Source organism: Podarcis vaucheri (assembly GCF_965113315.1).
Source record: "Podarcis vaucheri genome assembly, chromosome: 5".
NCBI lineage: Eukaryota > Metazoa > Chordata > Lepidosauria > Squamata > Lacertidae > Podarcis > Podarcis vaucheri.
The window spans coordinates 18,251,609-18,269,666 of record NC_138763.1 but is presented as its reverse complement, the minus strand read 5'-3'; the positions used below and the strand labels follow the sequence as shown (position 1 = coordinate 18,269,666).

The 18,058-nt window shown below is 45.2% G+C and overlaps 1 protein-coding gene across 2 annotated transcripts in view; it reads right to left on the bottom strand.

Annotated features, from left to right (window-relative positions):
* SERPINI2 (serpin family I member 2) overlaps positions 1-18,058 on the bottom strand; it is a 44,760-nt gene that overhangs the window by 16,887 nt on the left and 9,815 nt on the right. For both annotated transcript variants that reach the window (XM_082224461.1, XM_082224462.1), the window contains exons 3-7: positions 10,195-10,422; positions 8,782-8,976; positions 3,815-4,010; positions 1,365-1,462; positions 49-135 (exon numbers count right to left, since the gene is read on the bottom strand). In XM_082224461.1, coding sequence (XP_082080587.1) covers positions 49-135; positions 1,365-1,462; positions 3,815-4,010; positions 8,782-8,976; positions 10,195-10,422 — 804 coding nt within the window. The remainder of the gene's footprint in view (positions 1-48; positions 136-1,364; positions 1,463-3,814; positions 4,011-8,781; positions 8,977-10,194; positions 10,423-18,058) is intronic.

Here is an 18,058-nt window from a genome sequence, read left to right as displayed (position 1 = left end):
GTAACATTTGTCCTGATAGACTGAATAAGATCTCTGTCATGTCATTACCAGCAGACGCTGCTGCTTCACTCCCATCTTCATGCAGCTCAAAACAGACTTTTTGAATGGCTTTAGAAATGTGGACATCAGCAGAATCTGAGAGGGGACATGAATGATAAAGAGTTCACATATGATGCACGTGTCATTATTAATCTCAATCCTGCCTATAGAGAAGGGGGGGGATCACATGGGATTGTTCAGAGCAAAAGACAAGTCTTATGCAGCCATCCTGTCTGCAACGCGGCGAACCAGATGCCGAAAGAGTGATCACAACTCGCCTCCTGCTATTGTTACCCAGTTACTGATATTCAGAACCTCAGTTCCTGGAGGTAGCATGCAGCCTTCGTGACTAGTAGTCCAGTCAACCTTGCAAGGTATAGGCCAAGGGAAGCGCCCCCTCGAGGTGTGTATTCTGCAGTTACTCACTTTCCCACGTGGGACAGTGGTGAGCAGTTCCCAACATCTTCCACTGCTATACTGTAGCCAACAAAAATCCCACCACTGCTACCACAGCTGCTATTAGACTCCAGACGTTTCTCTCAGAGACTATTGGCAGTCTCTGGTGCTATTAGGAAATTCCCCTCAGAGACTAATGGCAGGCATGTGTGTGTGGATTTTTGTCAAGTACGCAGTGGGTAAGGAGAGCATTTTCAATGTCTGCATGTTCCCAATAAATGGGTGGGGTGATGTGGGGTGGAGAGATAAGCTGACATTAATTTTTTTAAAACAACACAGCAGCAAGTGACATAGTTTGTGTCGCGCCGTCTAGTTTTGCCCCGAAAGATAAGCAACAGTTTCATGGCTGCTTTTGCTAACACTTTATTCCTTGAACATGCCTTCTCCTGAGAAGGAACTTCCTCACTGGCCTTGAATTTTACTTTAAATGATTTGTGTGCTGTTGTTGTTTTCTTAAAAAAGAGGGACATGAACATTTGCAACAAAACTGACTACTTTTAACAAACCTCTTGTGCCCACCTTCAAAATTCCTTAGCTATTTCTCCTAAGGAAAGACCATGTTTCACATGTGCTTCCCTCTGAGGCAAAAAAACATGTGGCAGTTCTGTTCTGAACATTGTTCCTTTTCTTGCCTTTGCTTGAAATCTGGGGTGAGATAAGCAAGGATTCTGTCACAGAATAATAACCCCTCACTCTTTTTATATAGTTTTAAAAACCCTATATGTTTAAAAAGCAGGGTGTTCCTTTGTCCTTGAACGAAACACTGAAACACACTTTGTTAAAAGTACATGATTACAGCAGACAATAAGGACCGAAAACACAGATAAAATGTTCGCAGCAGCAACCATCAGCATAATAAATCAAAGCACCTGTTATTCCAGAAAGGTCACAGCCATTATTAAAAATCTCAGTAACGTTGAGAGGCTGGATAATCTCTTTCAAGTCCACCATTTGCTCTATTTTAAACCTGTAGGAAGTGAACATATAGAATCAGTGTTGGCTGATTCCTGTTAGAACCGGCTAGGTGCAAGGCAGAGGCACCAGTGATAGCTGGAGCCCAAGTCAATGAGAGGCAGAGCCAACTAATTCTAGTTTTGACCCAGCCCACCTCCCAGCTGAGTTCTACATGGGCAACACAGAAATTAAGGAGGAGGAAGCTGACAGACATTGCTGCCCCCTGAGCTGGACATAAGAAAGGTCCGGCTGAGGAAATGCTAAAGGTGATGGGACACATTCACCCTAATGGAGCAACCTCTACAAAGGTATGAAATTGGGTTGTACAAGAAAGTATTAAGGTATCCTTGGTCCACCACGGATAATTTTCTTTCTGTATGTCTCAGTTTCATTCAAGCTGGAGAGTCAGAATATGGTGGGCCCTGGAATATCCCTCCCTTCGAAGCAGTTCCATCTGGCCTCCCTTTGCCAATCCTAGATGTGAGGAGCATCTATGGCAATGGGGTTTCAAAGCTGGTGATTAGAGGTAGAGGCATGGAGCCTTGGCCCTCTCCAAAACCAGTTGATGAGAAGGGATCTTAAAAACTTCCCAAATATTGATCCCTATTGGATGGGAGGGTGTTTTACTGCTTCTTTTGTAAGTTGGATCCAAGGTCTCTTTGGTGAGGAGGGTGTTGTTGCAGATACAGTGGAACCTCTAGTTGTGGACTTAATCCATTTCAGGGTGCCATTTGCACCCCGAAAAATCCACAACTAGAGCATGTGTGTGGCATGATCAAGTGCTTCTGTGCATGCATGAAGCGCGAAGATCACTTCTGCGCATACATGAAGCACGCCAATCGCTTCTGCGCATGTGCGCAGGGCGAACCCAGAAGTAAACACTGTGTTTGTAAGCTGCGTTCATAAGCTGAAAGTCTGTAACAAGAGCGGAACACAACTAGAGGTACCACTGTACAATGGTAAGTAAGGAGTCTGCATTTATCTCTGCAAAGGCTCAGACAGACAATGTCCTTGATGAGCCTATACATGCTTTGCAAGATGAGAGATAAGGAGAAGCATTTTAATTTGTGGGGGAAATATAAATATATATCTAAGAAGCCTTTTATGGCATTTTAATGAGGTTTGGCTCTGGCAGTGTGACAATGCAACACTATATGTGCCTACGCAGGAGTAATTCCATTAAGGCCAATTGGGTTTACTCCCGTGCAAGTGGAGATGTGATGGCAGAAGATTTACTACCCTGGATAGATTTTGAATTTTTCTTTATAGATATTATTTGAAGGCTATGACAGGCGCATTTTGACAGTTTCATTGGATGTATTATGAGGGATATACAGTAATAAATCATCCTGATTATAATAAGAGTGGTTGGAGTATAGTAATTGTAGTAATTATTTTACTTGGTTTTTCTGCTTAAATTATGGATTGGATCTAAGTTTGTATCTTTTACTAGCATGCCCTTGGTTCCTCTTTACCCATATTTTAAAGATGAATTGGCTCTATTAACAGGCACCACTTCATTTGTTCTGCTTTCCCAGATTATCTTTTCCCCTTCACCCACCCACAACTCTTTGCAGGTGAAAATACAAGGGTGCTCATGTTTCTGTTCAGTACTCCAGAAATGATCACTATCTGAGCTCCCTGAGCCCTCAGTTTTTACACACTGCTGAAGACTCTTTCCCACCTACTGGTTCATTTATTTTGCACCAGGCTATTTTAAACTTCAGGTTGCACGTATTATGGAACCAGTAGGTCTTGCAGTCTATTCTCAGCCCTTAATTTGAGTGTTTCTGTTCAGGTTTCCTGACAGACAACCATGCCCTCCTCCAGTTTATTATGAGCTATACAGGACTCGAAGGACTCAGCCAACCATGCAGTCCACCAAGACACTAGCAACACATGCTAACATTTAAAAACAGACACAATTGGGACAGTAAATACAAGAAAAAAGGGCATTCAAGCAGGGATGGGAACCTTTGGCCCTCTAGATGTTGTTGGACTAAGCATCCTATAATCCCTGACCATTGGCTGTTGAAGGGAATTGGAAGCCATCTACATTTGGAGTGCCATCTCTGGATCAGGGGTGGTAAAAGCGCGTGGGACCATTACCAGCTTCATGGTGCTTCTCGGGAGAATAGACGTTTTGTACCTGTCAGCTCTTAATATAGGCCCTAATTTCATTTACATTCGCTAGAGAAATTAGTAAGCACAAACTGCCATTAGCTTAAATAACTGCAAAGCTCCCAGGTCAGTAAATCAGTTTGCCCTTTTCAGTGTCTTAATTCCACAAACTCTTCCGCAAGAAGGATTTAAGACCAAAAGGGATAACGAGGAAGATCAGATCGTCACAGAGGTCATTACATACCTGGGAAGGCTGATTTCTACGTCCTCGTCCTCTTCCATCTCAGCAAACCAGCTTTTCATCAGCTGGGCTGTAATGAGTTTCTCGACCTCTTCTATAGGCACATCTTCTGCTGGAAGGATCAGCACGAAACTGAATTCCTCTCCTTTGTACGGCAGCTCCAAGACTTGGTAGCTCACATTATGGTCAGAGAAATGACCTAAAACAAAGAATAGAAAATGGGCAAAAGTCTTAATTACCAGACTGTAATAGGAGAGAGGTGGCAAAACAAGAGCAAATGAAAGAGGATCCCAGAGGCTTCAGACTATTCATTAGACCATGGTTTACAGAGCAACCCAATCCTCCCTTGCAAAAGACTGTGGCTGGTTTGGGCTGAGTGGAGGCATCCCTCCACTCAGCTTTGCCAGCTGAGCCAGCCTCCAGTTGGCTGTCAAATACACAGGCAGAAGGCCTGCAGATGCTGCCAGGAGCATAGGGAGGCGGTCCGCCCCTGGGGTCATCTTTATGGGGGGTGATAAAAGCCCCCCTGGGTGGATAGCTGTGGCACCCCCCTGGGTGCCAATCACCCACCTGGACACTGATTGCCCCCCTGGTTGGCACACTCCACCCCCAAGTGCACGACATGTTCGCTGTTTCGGGTGCCCAAGCAGCTAGCTCCACCACTGGCTCCGCGGGGAAGCTGCTCCTCTCTTGGCTAGCCTCCAGTGCCCTTCTTCTCCTTCCTCCTCCAGGGCTCAGGATGCCTCGCAAGCGCAGGGGGGAGACTCTGCCACAGGCACAGCCGGCCAGGACAGGAAGCGCAGCCCCCGGGAACGATGCCGTGGATGCTGGGGGTAGCCAGGGGTAGTCAAATGGGTGGCACGCTGAATGTCACCCCCCATGACTCCCAACCCTACCCCAAGACGCCGTAGGAAGGGGGGAGCTGCGCCACTTTGCCGACGGCCTTCCCTCCTTCCCCCTTCGTTCTGACAGCTCTGCTAAGTTAGGAACCGAAAGTTTGAACAGCCTCTTGGTCACACTCCTGGTGGGCTTGGGGGGTGAAGGAAGGCTCTTCTAGTTGCAGGCGAGTCGAAAAGGGGTGGACCCCAGGCAAGAAAGGGCTCTACCTGTAGCTGCGCTGGAGGGTCCTTTGGGGTAAGGAGGCAGAGAAGAGGCCCCTCAATGTGTTGTCGGTCACCTGGTGACTGGGAGAGGAGTGGCAGGTGATCAGGGCTCCTTCCAGCTGCCCAAGAGCCATGCCGCCCACCCACAACTCCCAACTTGGGGGGGGGGGGTTGACAAAAAAAGTTTGCACCAGATACCACCTGACCTTGCTACACCTCTGGGTGCTACCCTTCCCAGGGCAGCATAGCAGAAAGCCCTGAAATGGTGCATTCTGTGGACAGGAACATAGGAAACCTATACTAAGGTTTCAAAGAATCCGGTGACACTTTTTTTTTTTTTTTTGAAAAGAGGGGGGAGCTATTAATTTTTTAAAAAAAATTTAAAAAAAGAAGTAGTATCTTCTCTTCTGTGGTCTCCTCTGTCACGTGGCCTTCGTCTGGACCCTGGCCTGGTCTCTTGGAGTGTTAGCCACCATGGAGTAGGCTTGGGTCGGGCCTGGTCTCTTCCACGTGTCCTTGTCCTCCTGGTGCTCTCCTACCTCTCCTCCTCAGTGGCGGTGGCGGCTCAGCAAGCTCAGGGCTCCCCTCTTTTTTCTCCTTCCTCTTCCTCTCTCTTCCTGCTCCTTCTCCTCTCCTCCTTCTCCCTGCATCGGCTCCAGGGTTTTTACTGGCCCCAGAGCACTGCTGGGCAGTCGGCTGGGCACTCTTGCTCCCAGCTCAATTTGGGTCATGGGGGAGGGGTGTCAGCGGTTCCCCATTGACATCCCTGGTTCCCCCTCGGCAGTGGCAGCGGCAGTCTCAGCAGCCCAGAGCCAGACTGGTAACACAGTTGGCTCTGGCTGGCTTCAAGAGCTACTCGCTGCTGTGGCGCCCACCATTTTGCCTCACTGGAAGTCCCCATATGATGTGTCTTGTGCTGTTGAACCAATCATGCAACATTCATTCCCTGCTAATAAATCTACAACACTTAAAATACAAATCCAGGGATATTAAATGAAATCCAGGAACATTCCGGGGACGGATTTTGTCCGGGGACAGATTTGTAAATCCGGGGACTGTCCCCGGGAAGCGGGGATGTCTGGTAACCATAGCCTATACTGAGTTAGACTGTTGGTCCATCTAGTTCAGTATTGTCTACACAGATCAGCAATGGCTCTTCACGGTTTCACACAGGAGTCTGTCCCAACCCTACCTGGAGTGATTGAACCTGGGGCTATTTTCATATAAAGCAGATGCTCTACCACTGAGCTTCATCCCTTCCCCCAGGAAGTGGATAGGGCTGAGCCAGCCTGGGACCCCCTGGCTGGCATCAGGTCCCATCTGTCCACCTTCCACCATGGCCTGAAGACAAGACAAAATGCGCTGACTCTGCATTCTTTAACACAGGGTGAATTTTGCATATGCAACACTAGTGTTCACTCCTATCTCTGTTTTAGCATCCTAAATTATGTAAGAGATGCTCTGCCAAGCCACCAGGTTCCAATTTTGCATGCATTTTAGACATCTCTGTAAAGTCAGGTAGCCAGAGCACTTCTGAGTATCAATTTTTAGAGAGTGAGGAGGCAGAACAGTCAGTGGTGGAGCATATGCCCGTGCTGCCAAGGGTGTGTGTGCTCCTGAGGGGAGAGGGGAGCACCCCCGAGGGGGCGGAGGGCACCCTCCCAGGCACTGGATAGCCACTCAGGTGCATGGAACGGCATGCACGCTCTGCAGCCGGAGCTGTAGGCGCTCGTCTTCCAGGCAGAATGAAAGGCACACCCACCGATCCTGCTTCCTTCCTCTCCCCTTCCCACCCCCCTCTGTTGGTTGTTTGTTTGCTCGCTTGCCTCCTTCCCGTCCTGTCCCCTGCCTGCTTGCCTGCCTCCTCTAGCCAGGAGCGTGGGGCAACAGCACCACGCTCGCCCGTGACTCCCAAGCCTACCACAAGCCAAATGTCAACCCCCCCTCGGGGATAACACCCAGGGCGGTCCACCCCCACCACACGCCTCTTCTTCCACCACTGAGAACAGTCAACAGCTTTATGAGACCAAGTGGAAACTTATTGCTTACTTGAGTCACGTGACCACAGCTGAATTGATAGCTGCATTTTGCCATCTTCAGGAATGGCCTGGAGGCAGGTACTTCTCCTGATAAGCTACCACAATGGTGCATGGGCACCTCAGCCACCCAGTTGCCAGAGTCCCTGGTTCAAGGCCCCCTGCTGCCTTATAAGGCAGGATCAAACTCACTAATAAACTGAAATGCATACATGAGTCCTTCATTTTGGAAGGGAAAGAGTTTGACATGCTCCGTCCATGATTAATTTAACACATCAGGTTAGATTCAGAGAAAGAGACAGAAATAACGAGCAGAGAGCTTGAGATGTGGAAATTATTTGTCTTGTACATGCACATGATTTAATTGGAATGTCACTATTGCTACTTCGCAATTTTGAGGAAAGCGTCCATTGATCTGCTTTGCCACTTCTCTTTGAAAGCGTCTGCATTTCGTGGGGGGAAATCCCCTGCGAAACACCACACATTTAAAACGGCACTGTCATACCAACACTTCTGTGCTGTGGTTCACAGTATGCAGTGCACTGCCACCAGAAGATTAAAAGAAACGACATTAACAATTAAAAAAGAAAGGAAGAAAGGAAGAATGTGATACTTGTCACAGGAAATAGCCAATAATTAACTGCAGTGCTATTTTTCTATTAAAAAAAAAGAGGTGCCAGAACACATCATGAAGACCTGCCTCATTCTCTTAGAATGGCAATGGCACCCACCTGAGAGGTGCCAGTACTGAGTTCCTGTGAGTTCCCCTTGAAAAAGAGCCCCAAGTGACTCTAATAATGGTAGCTTTGTGCAACAGGCAGATAAACACACAGGAACTCGTGGTCCTGATGCAAGTAGGCTCAGAGTTCTACAGAACCTACTGTACTTTTCCATGTATAAGACTATTTCCCCCCCTTAAAAATCATGCTAAAAAGTGGGTAGTGCATAGGGTGGATGTTTGATTGGTTGCTGCCGTGGCTGTCAGTGGCTATTGCACATATTATTCATTGCTGAATGAATGGGTGGTGTTGATTGGCTGATGCTCCAGCAGTTGGGCGGGCGATTGGCAGCTTCTGCCGGCGATGGGACAAATGAGAGGCAGATTTCTCAATGTGTACGGGTGAGCAATTTTCAGCAATCCCCTCTAAAAAAAGCTAAACAACCCTGGATAATCCCCCCCCCCAAAAAAAAAGCTCAACAACTCTGTGCCATCTCCCACCATTTTCCTAAATTTGAGTCCCCAAATTTGGGCGTCTTATAACAAATACGGTAATTGGTTGATCTGATAAACAGATTGGAATATAATTAACCTTCAGATTGTGATGCAATTCTTGTCTCCAGAAGCATACCAGAATGCATTTATAAAATGTCTATTTTAGGATAAAATGATATTGAATACATATTTTGTGTTAAAATACATAGTTAAGTAGGAGTTTAGATATTATTTTTGTACAGATTGGTGGTTGTTTTTAAGAATCACACCATGGTGAGGAAATGATATGGAACAGACTTAGGAATAAACACATGAGAAATCAACCCGGAGCAGAAATGGACTAATCTACACATCCATTCATACAAACTCATATAGTGGTACCTCGGGTTAAGAACTTAATTCATTCCGGAGGTCCGTTCTTAACCTGAAACTGTTCTTAACCTGAGGTCCCACTTTAGCTAATGGGGCCTCCCACTGCCGCTGCTCAATTTCTGTTCTTATCCTGAAGTTCTTAACCCGAGGTACTATTTCTAGGTTAGCGGAGTCTGTAACCTGAAGCGTCTGTAACCCGAGGTACCACTGTATATGCATGTGAAACCAAGTGGGATGTCTGATTACCAAGCTTTGCCGTGAGCTGAAGACGCATCATCGGTATCTCAGTCACGGAACCATCACTTTTAGTGAAAGGCATCAAACTGGTGTCCTCTGCTTTGAACGTCTGCTTCCAGTCCCCTTTGAAGAAAAGGGCATTCACCAGCAAAAGTCTAGTCAAAGGACCAAGGTCTCCACTTGCCACGAGGTTCCTGATTTTACCTGCGCAGAAAGAGACCGTCAGTTGTGTCTAGCTGCTTCTCTAATTGTCCAGGATGCAAATTAAGATAAAATAAGAACAATAGCATAGAATCTCAGAAGTGTAGAGTTGGGACCCAAGGGTCATCTAGTCCAACCCTCTGCAATGCAGGGATCTAAGCTAGATCATACATGACAGATGGCCATCCATCCAAGGAAGGAAAGTCCACACCTCTCACTGGAGTCTGCTACACTGTCAAACAGCTCTTACCTCTGTCCATTTTAATATCTATTTTGATAGGTTTTAATTATATATTATGTTTGTTTGCTGGTGGTGTAATCAAAATTAATATATTTGGAAAAATATATTTTGGGGGGGAGTTGAAATGAAATTTCAAACCAGTTTGGTGGGTGTTGCTTGGTAATACATCAGTAGGGATTTTTGTAAGAATTTAAAGGAATTTCCTTAAGACTAGCAAAATTTCCTAAGAGGACAATTCCCATATTTTTAGCTTTATAAGATTCACTGTGGAGGTGGAACTAAAATATCTTTTCATAAAGAAATTATGCATTTAATTGGTACACCATGACACAAAAATAATTCCATCTATATATATATAAAAAACATAAATTTAAAAGCATTATGCCTAGAACAAACCTGAAGTTTAGGGATCATAAGTGTGGTACTTATTAGGTCTCCTTGGTTACTATTATGGCTTATATGCAAAATGTCAGATTACATTAGTGAAATGAGCATACAAAGCTGGGCTGAATTTTGGAGCTAAAATATCTTTTTAAAGGAGGATAATTTGAACAGTCTTAAATTGCACTGTGTGCACAGAATTTCCCAATATTTTTTTCTCTTTTATTCACGTGAATGTGCCTTTTAACTCCAGGGCTAGCCCAAGGCATTTTTCCGCCTGAGGCAAATAACAAAATGGCGCCTCCCCCAGTTGCATCTTTCTTCAGCACTGGCAATGGGGATAGTGTCCTCCACCTCCAGTACAGCTGAGGAGAGCAAGCTAGCTTAGGGTATGTGTGACAAAAGAGGGGAATGGACAGGGGCTCAGTGTCTCAAGGCGCTGCTGCGGCCACCCACTTTTTGCCACCTGAGGCATTTGCCTCAATCCACCTAATGGTTGTTCCCACGAGATCTGCCCTTTGAAAAAATCAACGAGGCCTAACCAGCATGCACTGGGAAGCAAATCCATGTAAGAAAGGGGCAGGGAGCTTTTTTTTTACCATCTGTTTTATTTTCTACCCAAGTACTTATGGCCTCTGCGGAAGCTTTCGTATCTTGGAAATTCACCAGCTTTACAGCTGTCTGAAAGAATTCCTTGTTGCTATGGAGATACTGTTCCTTCACCATGAATCCTTCTTGAAGGTAGAGGGCATTGGCAAGATTAAATGTAAATGCCTTTCCTTCTGAGGGGACGGAGAGCAGTGTCTGAAGCGGCTTGAAGGCTTCACCTGAAGAAAATAAGTGTTAAGAGTTAACATCTTCATTTGAAGAACACAAACCAGCTGTGTAATAGGGTAGTTATCCAATACAGACATGCGTTCATAATCCCCGCTTCCTGGCCGAGGGTCTCCCTAAGGTAAGTCTGCAGCAAAGATGAAGAGACACAACACAAATGCTATTATACCTGGAGCAAAGAAAGAGTAAGAATGGGGAATGGCAGTATCACCTCTCCCGAGAACCGAATTTGCTTTTAAATGAGCCAGCCACTCAGGCAAAAGCCTTGCAAAAGCCTTGATAAAAACAACAGACGGGTTGCTCCAACATCCCTATCTATTAAGTTAGCATTGATCTGAGAGCCAGGATGGTGCAGAGCAGGAATGGGGGAACTTTCTCAGGTTGAGGGCCGCATTAACTCATGGGCAATCACCCAGAGGCCACAAGCCAGTGACGTGTGGCGCCAGAGGAAGAAATGGGTGGAGCAACAGGTGCCAACCCTCCAACATTACTGCGATGAAAATAGGGACATGCTAGTCATTCATTATCAACATCAAAAAACGAAGATCATGGCCACTGGGCCCATCACCTCCTGGCAAATAGAAGGGGAAGAAATGGAGGCAGTGAGAGATTTTACTTTCTTGGGCTCCATGATCAGTGCAGATGGTGACAGCAGCCACGAAATTAAAAGACGCCTGCTTCTTGGGAGAAGACAGCATCTTAAAAAGCAGAGATATCACCTTGCCAACAAAGGTCCGTATAGTTAAAGCTATGGTTTTCCCAGTAGTGATGTATGGAAGTGAGAATTAGACCATAAAGAAGGCTGATCACTGAAGAATTGATGCTTTTGAATTATGGTGCTGGAGGAGACTCTTGAGAGTCCCATGGGCTGCAAGAAGATCAAACCTATCCATTCTGAAGGAAATCAGCCCTGAGTGTTCACTGGAAGGACAGATCCTGAAGCTGAGGCTCCAATACTTTGGCCACCTCATGAGAAGAGAAGACTCCCTGGAAAAGACCCTGATGTTGGGAAAGATTGAGGGCACAAGGAGAAGGGGACAACAGAGGACAAGATGGTTGGACAGTGTTCTAGAAGCTACCAGCATGAGTTTGACCCAACTGCGGGAGGCAGTGGAAGACAGGAGTGCCTGGCGTGCTCTGGTCCGTGGGGTCACGAAGAGTTGGACACGACTAAATGACTAAACAACAACAGTCATTCATTCATTTATTTTACCCCACCCTCCAGTTGTTGTTAGACTACATATCCCATCAGCCACTGGCCATGTTGATGAAGGCTGGCACTGGTTTGAAGAAGGTTGGTCTAGGGGAAGGGAAGGCCACGTTCAATTCCTTTTCAGCCATGAAGTTCACTGGGTGGCTCTGATTGGAACCAGGAACCATCTTTCAGCCTAACCTACCTGACTGGTTTGCTGTGAAGATAAAGTGAGATGGCAGGGGGGGGGCAGCCATGTGTATCACCTTGAGCTCCTGGGGGGGGGGAGGATCACCATGTAATTAATGAATTGGCTATAAACCAGGCCAACTCTGCCAGTGACACAGTCTAGACAGGTGGCTAGAGTGACCCAGTTCAGAAGCCATCTGCCAAGCCACAAGTGGTGCAGACATTTTTATCATCTCCTTGCCGCATGGGTGGATCCTTGGCCCTAACTGAGGTAAAGGAAATCTTTAAGTAGCAAGGCGGCACAGCTACCCCATAACAGTGCTGTGTATGCATGCACAGTGCATTTCTAATAATAATTTTAAAGTGCATTACAATTTTTAAAACCTAGCATATGGGTCAACGCCATCAAATTATTTATCATCCTAGTGAACAGTTTTTAACAACCATGCTACTTTGCTGTCTATCTTCATGCCCTCTAATAAAATGCATCAACTTGGACATAAAAGCTACTGGCCATATCCTCGGGAATCGTTCCATTATTGAAGGCGCATCAGCATTTTCTCCTCTTAATAGTCTTGAATGTTTCCTTCTTTTTATTGCAGAAACCTAGCCCTTGCAGATTTAACAAGGGCCCCTTAAATTTTCCCGGATTCGAACTTCACGAATGTATCCTTGAAGGATGCCTATTCCAGGAGTCTTGAAGGATGCACATGGCCTCAGAAGATGATCTCATATGGAGAGAGACACTGCTTGAGGTATTGCGGTCACCATCCTCTAAGGAACCGGGTAGGAATTTGCCCACCGGGCTAATTGGCATGGACCTCGTGGTTTTGCCTACCTCATAGAAATTGTCACAACTGGTTGGGCATTGGGGCAATCCTTTGTTTTGGATGGAGGGGAGGTTGTAGTCTCTGCCTGCCCCTTCAAACTCTGGGGTTTCCCTTTAAAGGGTTACGGGGGGAGTGTCCATGTCTGCATGTCTAGGCAGGGCCAGGGCCAAGGGTGCTCCCCCAGACGGTGGTCCCTGCTGTCAGCATCGCCCTAGAGCCAGTGCACCGACTGGACTCATGCACCTCAACCCCGACTGGGCTAGGCAAGCTGGGAAGCATCGCCAGAGACCTTCTTTCTCTCAGGAACAGGTCACAGTGCTGTGGACTCACAGCTTAGAGCTGAGAGCACCAGATTCACTGTCTCAATAATACAGTCGTTCTGCAGCAGAGTTTTGCAGAGTCTTGCAGAGTATAAACCACTCGGAGAGCAGCTCTGTAGAATACCTTCCTTTTATTCTGTAACTACAACTATGATACAAAACTATATACAGAGCTGAATGTTCTAAGCATAAATCAATGCTACACTGAGAGTCTGCAGCTGCACTTAGCAGCAATCTTATCTCTAGAATCTCTAACACTCTCACTTTCTCCGATATACTGACTGACTGTCTCTCACTCACACACAGATATGTTACTGGGCAGAATAAGTAGATAGGCAGGACACGCCTCCTACTCTCTGGAGAGTCAGCAGAGACCATCAGGAGACAATCAGGAGATTCTTGGGTATGGGAGGGGTGAAATCTCCTCACCTGCAGGGGTCACCTATTTGATGTAAGTCTTAGGAACCCCCATCTGGACTGACCACGCATCACTTCCAGCGGGCGGGCCAGAAGTATTTTGATTGCCCCATGCCCAAGCCAAACCTCTTTCATTGACTGAAATTGCAATACTTTATTGTCACTTGTACAACTTGTATACATTGAGATTACACGAAACCCCCCCCCACTCAGCTCTCTTAGTCTTAATTCCCCTCGTTTACTGACGCACACCCACCAAACCCGAAAGTCAGTTTCCCTGTTGTTATCTTTTCATTCAGCAGCCTAACAGCCCACAGATAGAAGCTGTTCTTTACCCTGTTGGTGTGACTAATCATGTTTCTATATCTTCTGCCTGAGGGCAGGAGATCAAGAAAGTGCCAGCCAGGGTGTGAATCATCCCTGAGAATTTTCCTCACTTTCCTGAGGCAACCTTCTTCCGCTATTTCATCCAGCAGATTCACGGGACAGCTCATAATATCTTATGCTGTATTCACCACCCTCTGTAGGCACTTCCTATCAGTTGATGTCAAACCAGTGTACCACACTGTTATGCAGTATGGAAGGACACTTTCTATTGTTGACTGGTAGAAGGAGATCATCAAATGTTGATTGATATCATTCTTCCGCAATACCCTGAGGATATGGAGTCTCTGTTGGGCTTTCTTAACCACCTGGGTTGTATTTATTTTCCAAGTAAGGTCTCCACTGAGATAAACTCCTAGGAATTTAAAGGAAGAGACTCTTCATCTGTATTCAATAAAGTTGTGGCCTGTTTTGACCCAAAACCCAGCCTCATTGGTCTCTTATTTGGATGGGTTGGAGTATGGGAATCCGATGCCTGGTCCTGCAAGTAGCTTGATGCCATTTACCCATATGCTAGGCTTTAAAAGCTGTAATGCATTTTATGATTTTTATTAAAAATGTACTGTGCATGCACACTCACATAGCATTGTTATGGCTATGCCATCTTGCCACTTGTAGTTTTTCTTTTGCTCAGTTTGCAGCCAAGGCTCCGGCCATGCGGCAAGCAGATTATAAGAACTTCTGCATCACTTGAGTGGTGAAAAGTTCCAAGGACAATGCTCTCAGGGTTAGATTACTTGGATGAGAAAGTATTGGAAGCTTGCAGAGCGCAACCCTATGCATGTTTTCTCAGAAGTCATATTGCCTCCAGACTGTCAGTATTTTGCAGGAGGGATTCAAGAGCACAGCAGAAATATAGGTTTGCACAATTCAAGGGAGAGCTCTGTCGCCTTGGCGTAACAAATCCACTTAAAAATGAGTTAGTTGCAGTTAGGAAGATGATAGGAAAATGCACCTCAGAATGTGGAGTGAACGGATTATTTACAGGAAGATGTGTAAATACCCTGCAATCACTTCAGGATGAATATTCATTCCCTTATAACCTCCCCACAAACAAATCACAATGAAAGCTCAGTAAAGACCAGGCTTCATCTAAGTATCAACTGACTACCATTCTTTCCTATAATTAACTGACCACTCTAACAAAGGAACGGTTTTTCAGCACTGCTGTCCTAATAGCACATATCAGAGAATCAAAGAATTGTGGAGTTGGAAGGGATAACAAGGGTCAATGCAGGAATCTTTTGCACAAGATGGGGGTTGGACCCATAACCTTGAGATTAAGAGTCTGATGCTCTGCCAACTGAGCTATAGTCATACTTATTGCTGGAGTAAGAAGTGTGGGGAAGCTGACGGCAGCAGCAATAGACCAGTAAAATATAAGAGAAACACAGCGGTGCAGGTCTTATAGGGTTCCTTTTATGATGGTCATCTCTATTGCTTTAAAATGTGATCAGTCATGCCTGGTGCACTGTGGTCCCCTCCCACTCATTATGGTGAGCAGGACATTGGACTTCTGCCCCAAAGTACAGTATTGTTCTGATGGCATCACAACAGAAACCCCATAGAGGCAGCAAGAGGCAGAATGGGCCCTGGGCTACAGTCGAGACCAGAGAGAGGGACAGCAGCTTGTCAACAGGCAAGCATTCCTGTTCTCTGACGACAGACTCCCAGGTCCTGAATCTGAATTATCCTCATTTCATGCCACAGGTTGTTCATTTAATACCACGGGGGCTGCGTAAGAACAAGGCTGATAAAGTGCATTATTTCACACTCCTCCTAATATCACTTCATGTTGCCATATAGCAAGTCAGATGTTGCATTTCTAAAGCAATAGAAAGTCCCGGGAGCTCCAGCAGGGATTAAAATAAGCTTAAATAAGGAGAAAGCAAGATCTGTTGAATTTAAGAGTGAGCTGAAAGCATCCAAGCGCTGTTCTGATGACATATAAATTTATCTTTCAAAACGACTCTCTGCACAATTTTCAGAACTGGTGTTACAGAAGATATTGAAGCTTTAAAAAAATTACTTCATGTGTTAGTCATCCTGATCTTTCCTTCATGAATGACGTATATGTACTCTAATGAACCTTCTCCCCTCTTAAAGTCACATGTCCCTTTAAAAAGGGTTTAAGGGTTTCCTATTTGGGTTTTTCTTCTAGTGGTGAAATGTGCATTTAAGGTATAATCACCAACTTTTTATTAACAAGGAGACAATTGGATGGAATTTGCAGGCATGGATGCCCCTTCTGAGAGCATGAATCCTGCCAAATTTCAGAAGGATAACTGATTTCTCTACAAGGTCAGCTATTACAGTTTTGGGGTGGGTGATGAGCAAACCACTTAATCTCCCCATGTGTTTTATGGACCATTGTTCTGAAAAGAGCAGATGTGAAGGAGGTTGCCTCTGTATAAGAAAACTGCTGGATTTCAGGCAAATAGGTCTGGGGACTTTTAAAGCTGAATTTTTGGGTAGGAAGAAATAACAACAACAACAACAACAACAACAACAACAACAACAACAACAACAAAAAATTTATTTATACCCCGCCCTCCCCAGCCAAGGCCGGGCTCAGGGTGGCTAACAACCAATAATAAAAACAGTTGAATGAATACAACTTAAAAGCAAGATTAAAATACAACATTAAAACATTAAAACAATTAAAATTAAAATGCAGCCTCATCACAGGAGGAGAAAGGAAAAAGAAAGTGGGGGAGAGAATCAAATTGACTCCAAGCCAAAGGCCAGGCAGAACAGGCCCTGTCTTACAGGCCCTGCGGAAAGAAATCAGATCCCACAGGGCCCTGGTCTCATGAGACAGAGCGTTCCACCAGGCCGGAGCCAGTGTTGAAAAAGCCCTGGCTCTGGTTGAGGCTAATCTAACTTCTTTAGGGCCCAGACCTCTAGGGTGTTGCTATTTATGGACCTTGAGGTCCTCTGTGGGGCATACCAGGAGAGGCGGTCCCGTAGGTACGATGCCTATGGGAAGCTCAAAAGCAGGATCTGGGTGAAACAGCACTAATCCCACTTGCCGTTCCTAGCAAGTGGTATTCAGAGGCATAATGTTTCCACAGTGGAAACAGAACATAGTCATCATGACTAGTAACCATTGATTGCCTTTATTCTCTTTTAAAGCCATCCAAGTCTATGACAATCACAGCCTCTTGTGGGAGCAAACTCCATTGTTTGTGCACTGAGCGAACTTTATTTTTTTCTGTCATGAATCTTCCAAAGTTCAGCTTCATTTGATGGCCCAAGATTTTGTATTATAATTGAGGGAGGAAAACATTTTTCTATCCATTTTCGCCACATCAGGCATATTATTGACAACCCTGATCATGTCCCCCACCCACATATTGACGTTTTCTTCCTCAACCAAAAAGCGTCAAAGGTTTGCTCCAACCCTTTGAGCGTGATGGTTGCCCTTTTCCAGCTCTACACTATCCTTCTTGAGGTGAGATGACCAGAAGGACACACAGTGTTCCAAGTACCGTCTCACCATAGATTTGTATGATGGCATTCTAATACTGGCAGTTTTATTTTCAATCTCTTTGCTAATTATCCTTAACAAGAATTTTGCCCTTTTCATAGCTACCACATACATGGCCAACACATTCATCAAGCTATCCACCGACCTGGGGCATTCGGTTTTCCATTTTTCTCTGCTAGGTGACAATGATTTATTTATTTGTGGAATCCTTATAAATAAAGCTATGTTTGAGCTGCTAAAAGACATATTTAGTCATTTGTGAAGAATGATGTGATAGAGGAAGATAGTCTGGCTATAGATCAGGAAACTGGGAAAAGAAATATATGGATTATTAATCATGTCTGGATAACTTATCTTTACACCTGGGATACCCCAGTATAGGATGATTACTGGGTTGTGAATAAATGTTAGGAGAGGATATATTTATTAGATAAAACAAAATTTAAAAATTCCTTCCTGTAGCACCTTAGAGACCAACTAAGTTAGTTATTGGTATGAGCTTTCGTGTGCATGCACACTTCTTCAGATACACTGAAACAGAAGTCACCAGACTCTTATATATAGTGAGAGGGTGGGGAGGGGTATTACTCAGAAGGGTGGTAGGAATGGGTGATTGGCTGATAGGTGTGGTAAACCTGTTGACAACTGTTAACAGCTGCAATTGGTCTTGCAGGAAAAAGCAATGGGTGAGATGGCTAAAAATAGCTTTATCATGTATAATGAGATAAGAATCCAATGTCTCTGTTCAGACCAGGTCTCTCCATGGTTTTTACAATCTTGTAAAAGGTAAAGATAACATTTTCTCAT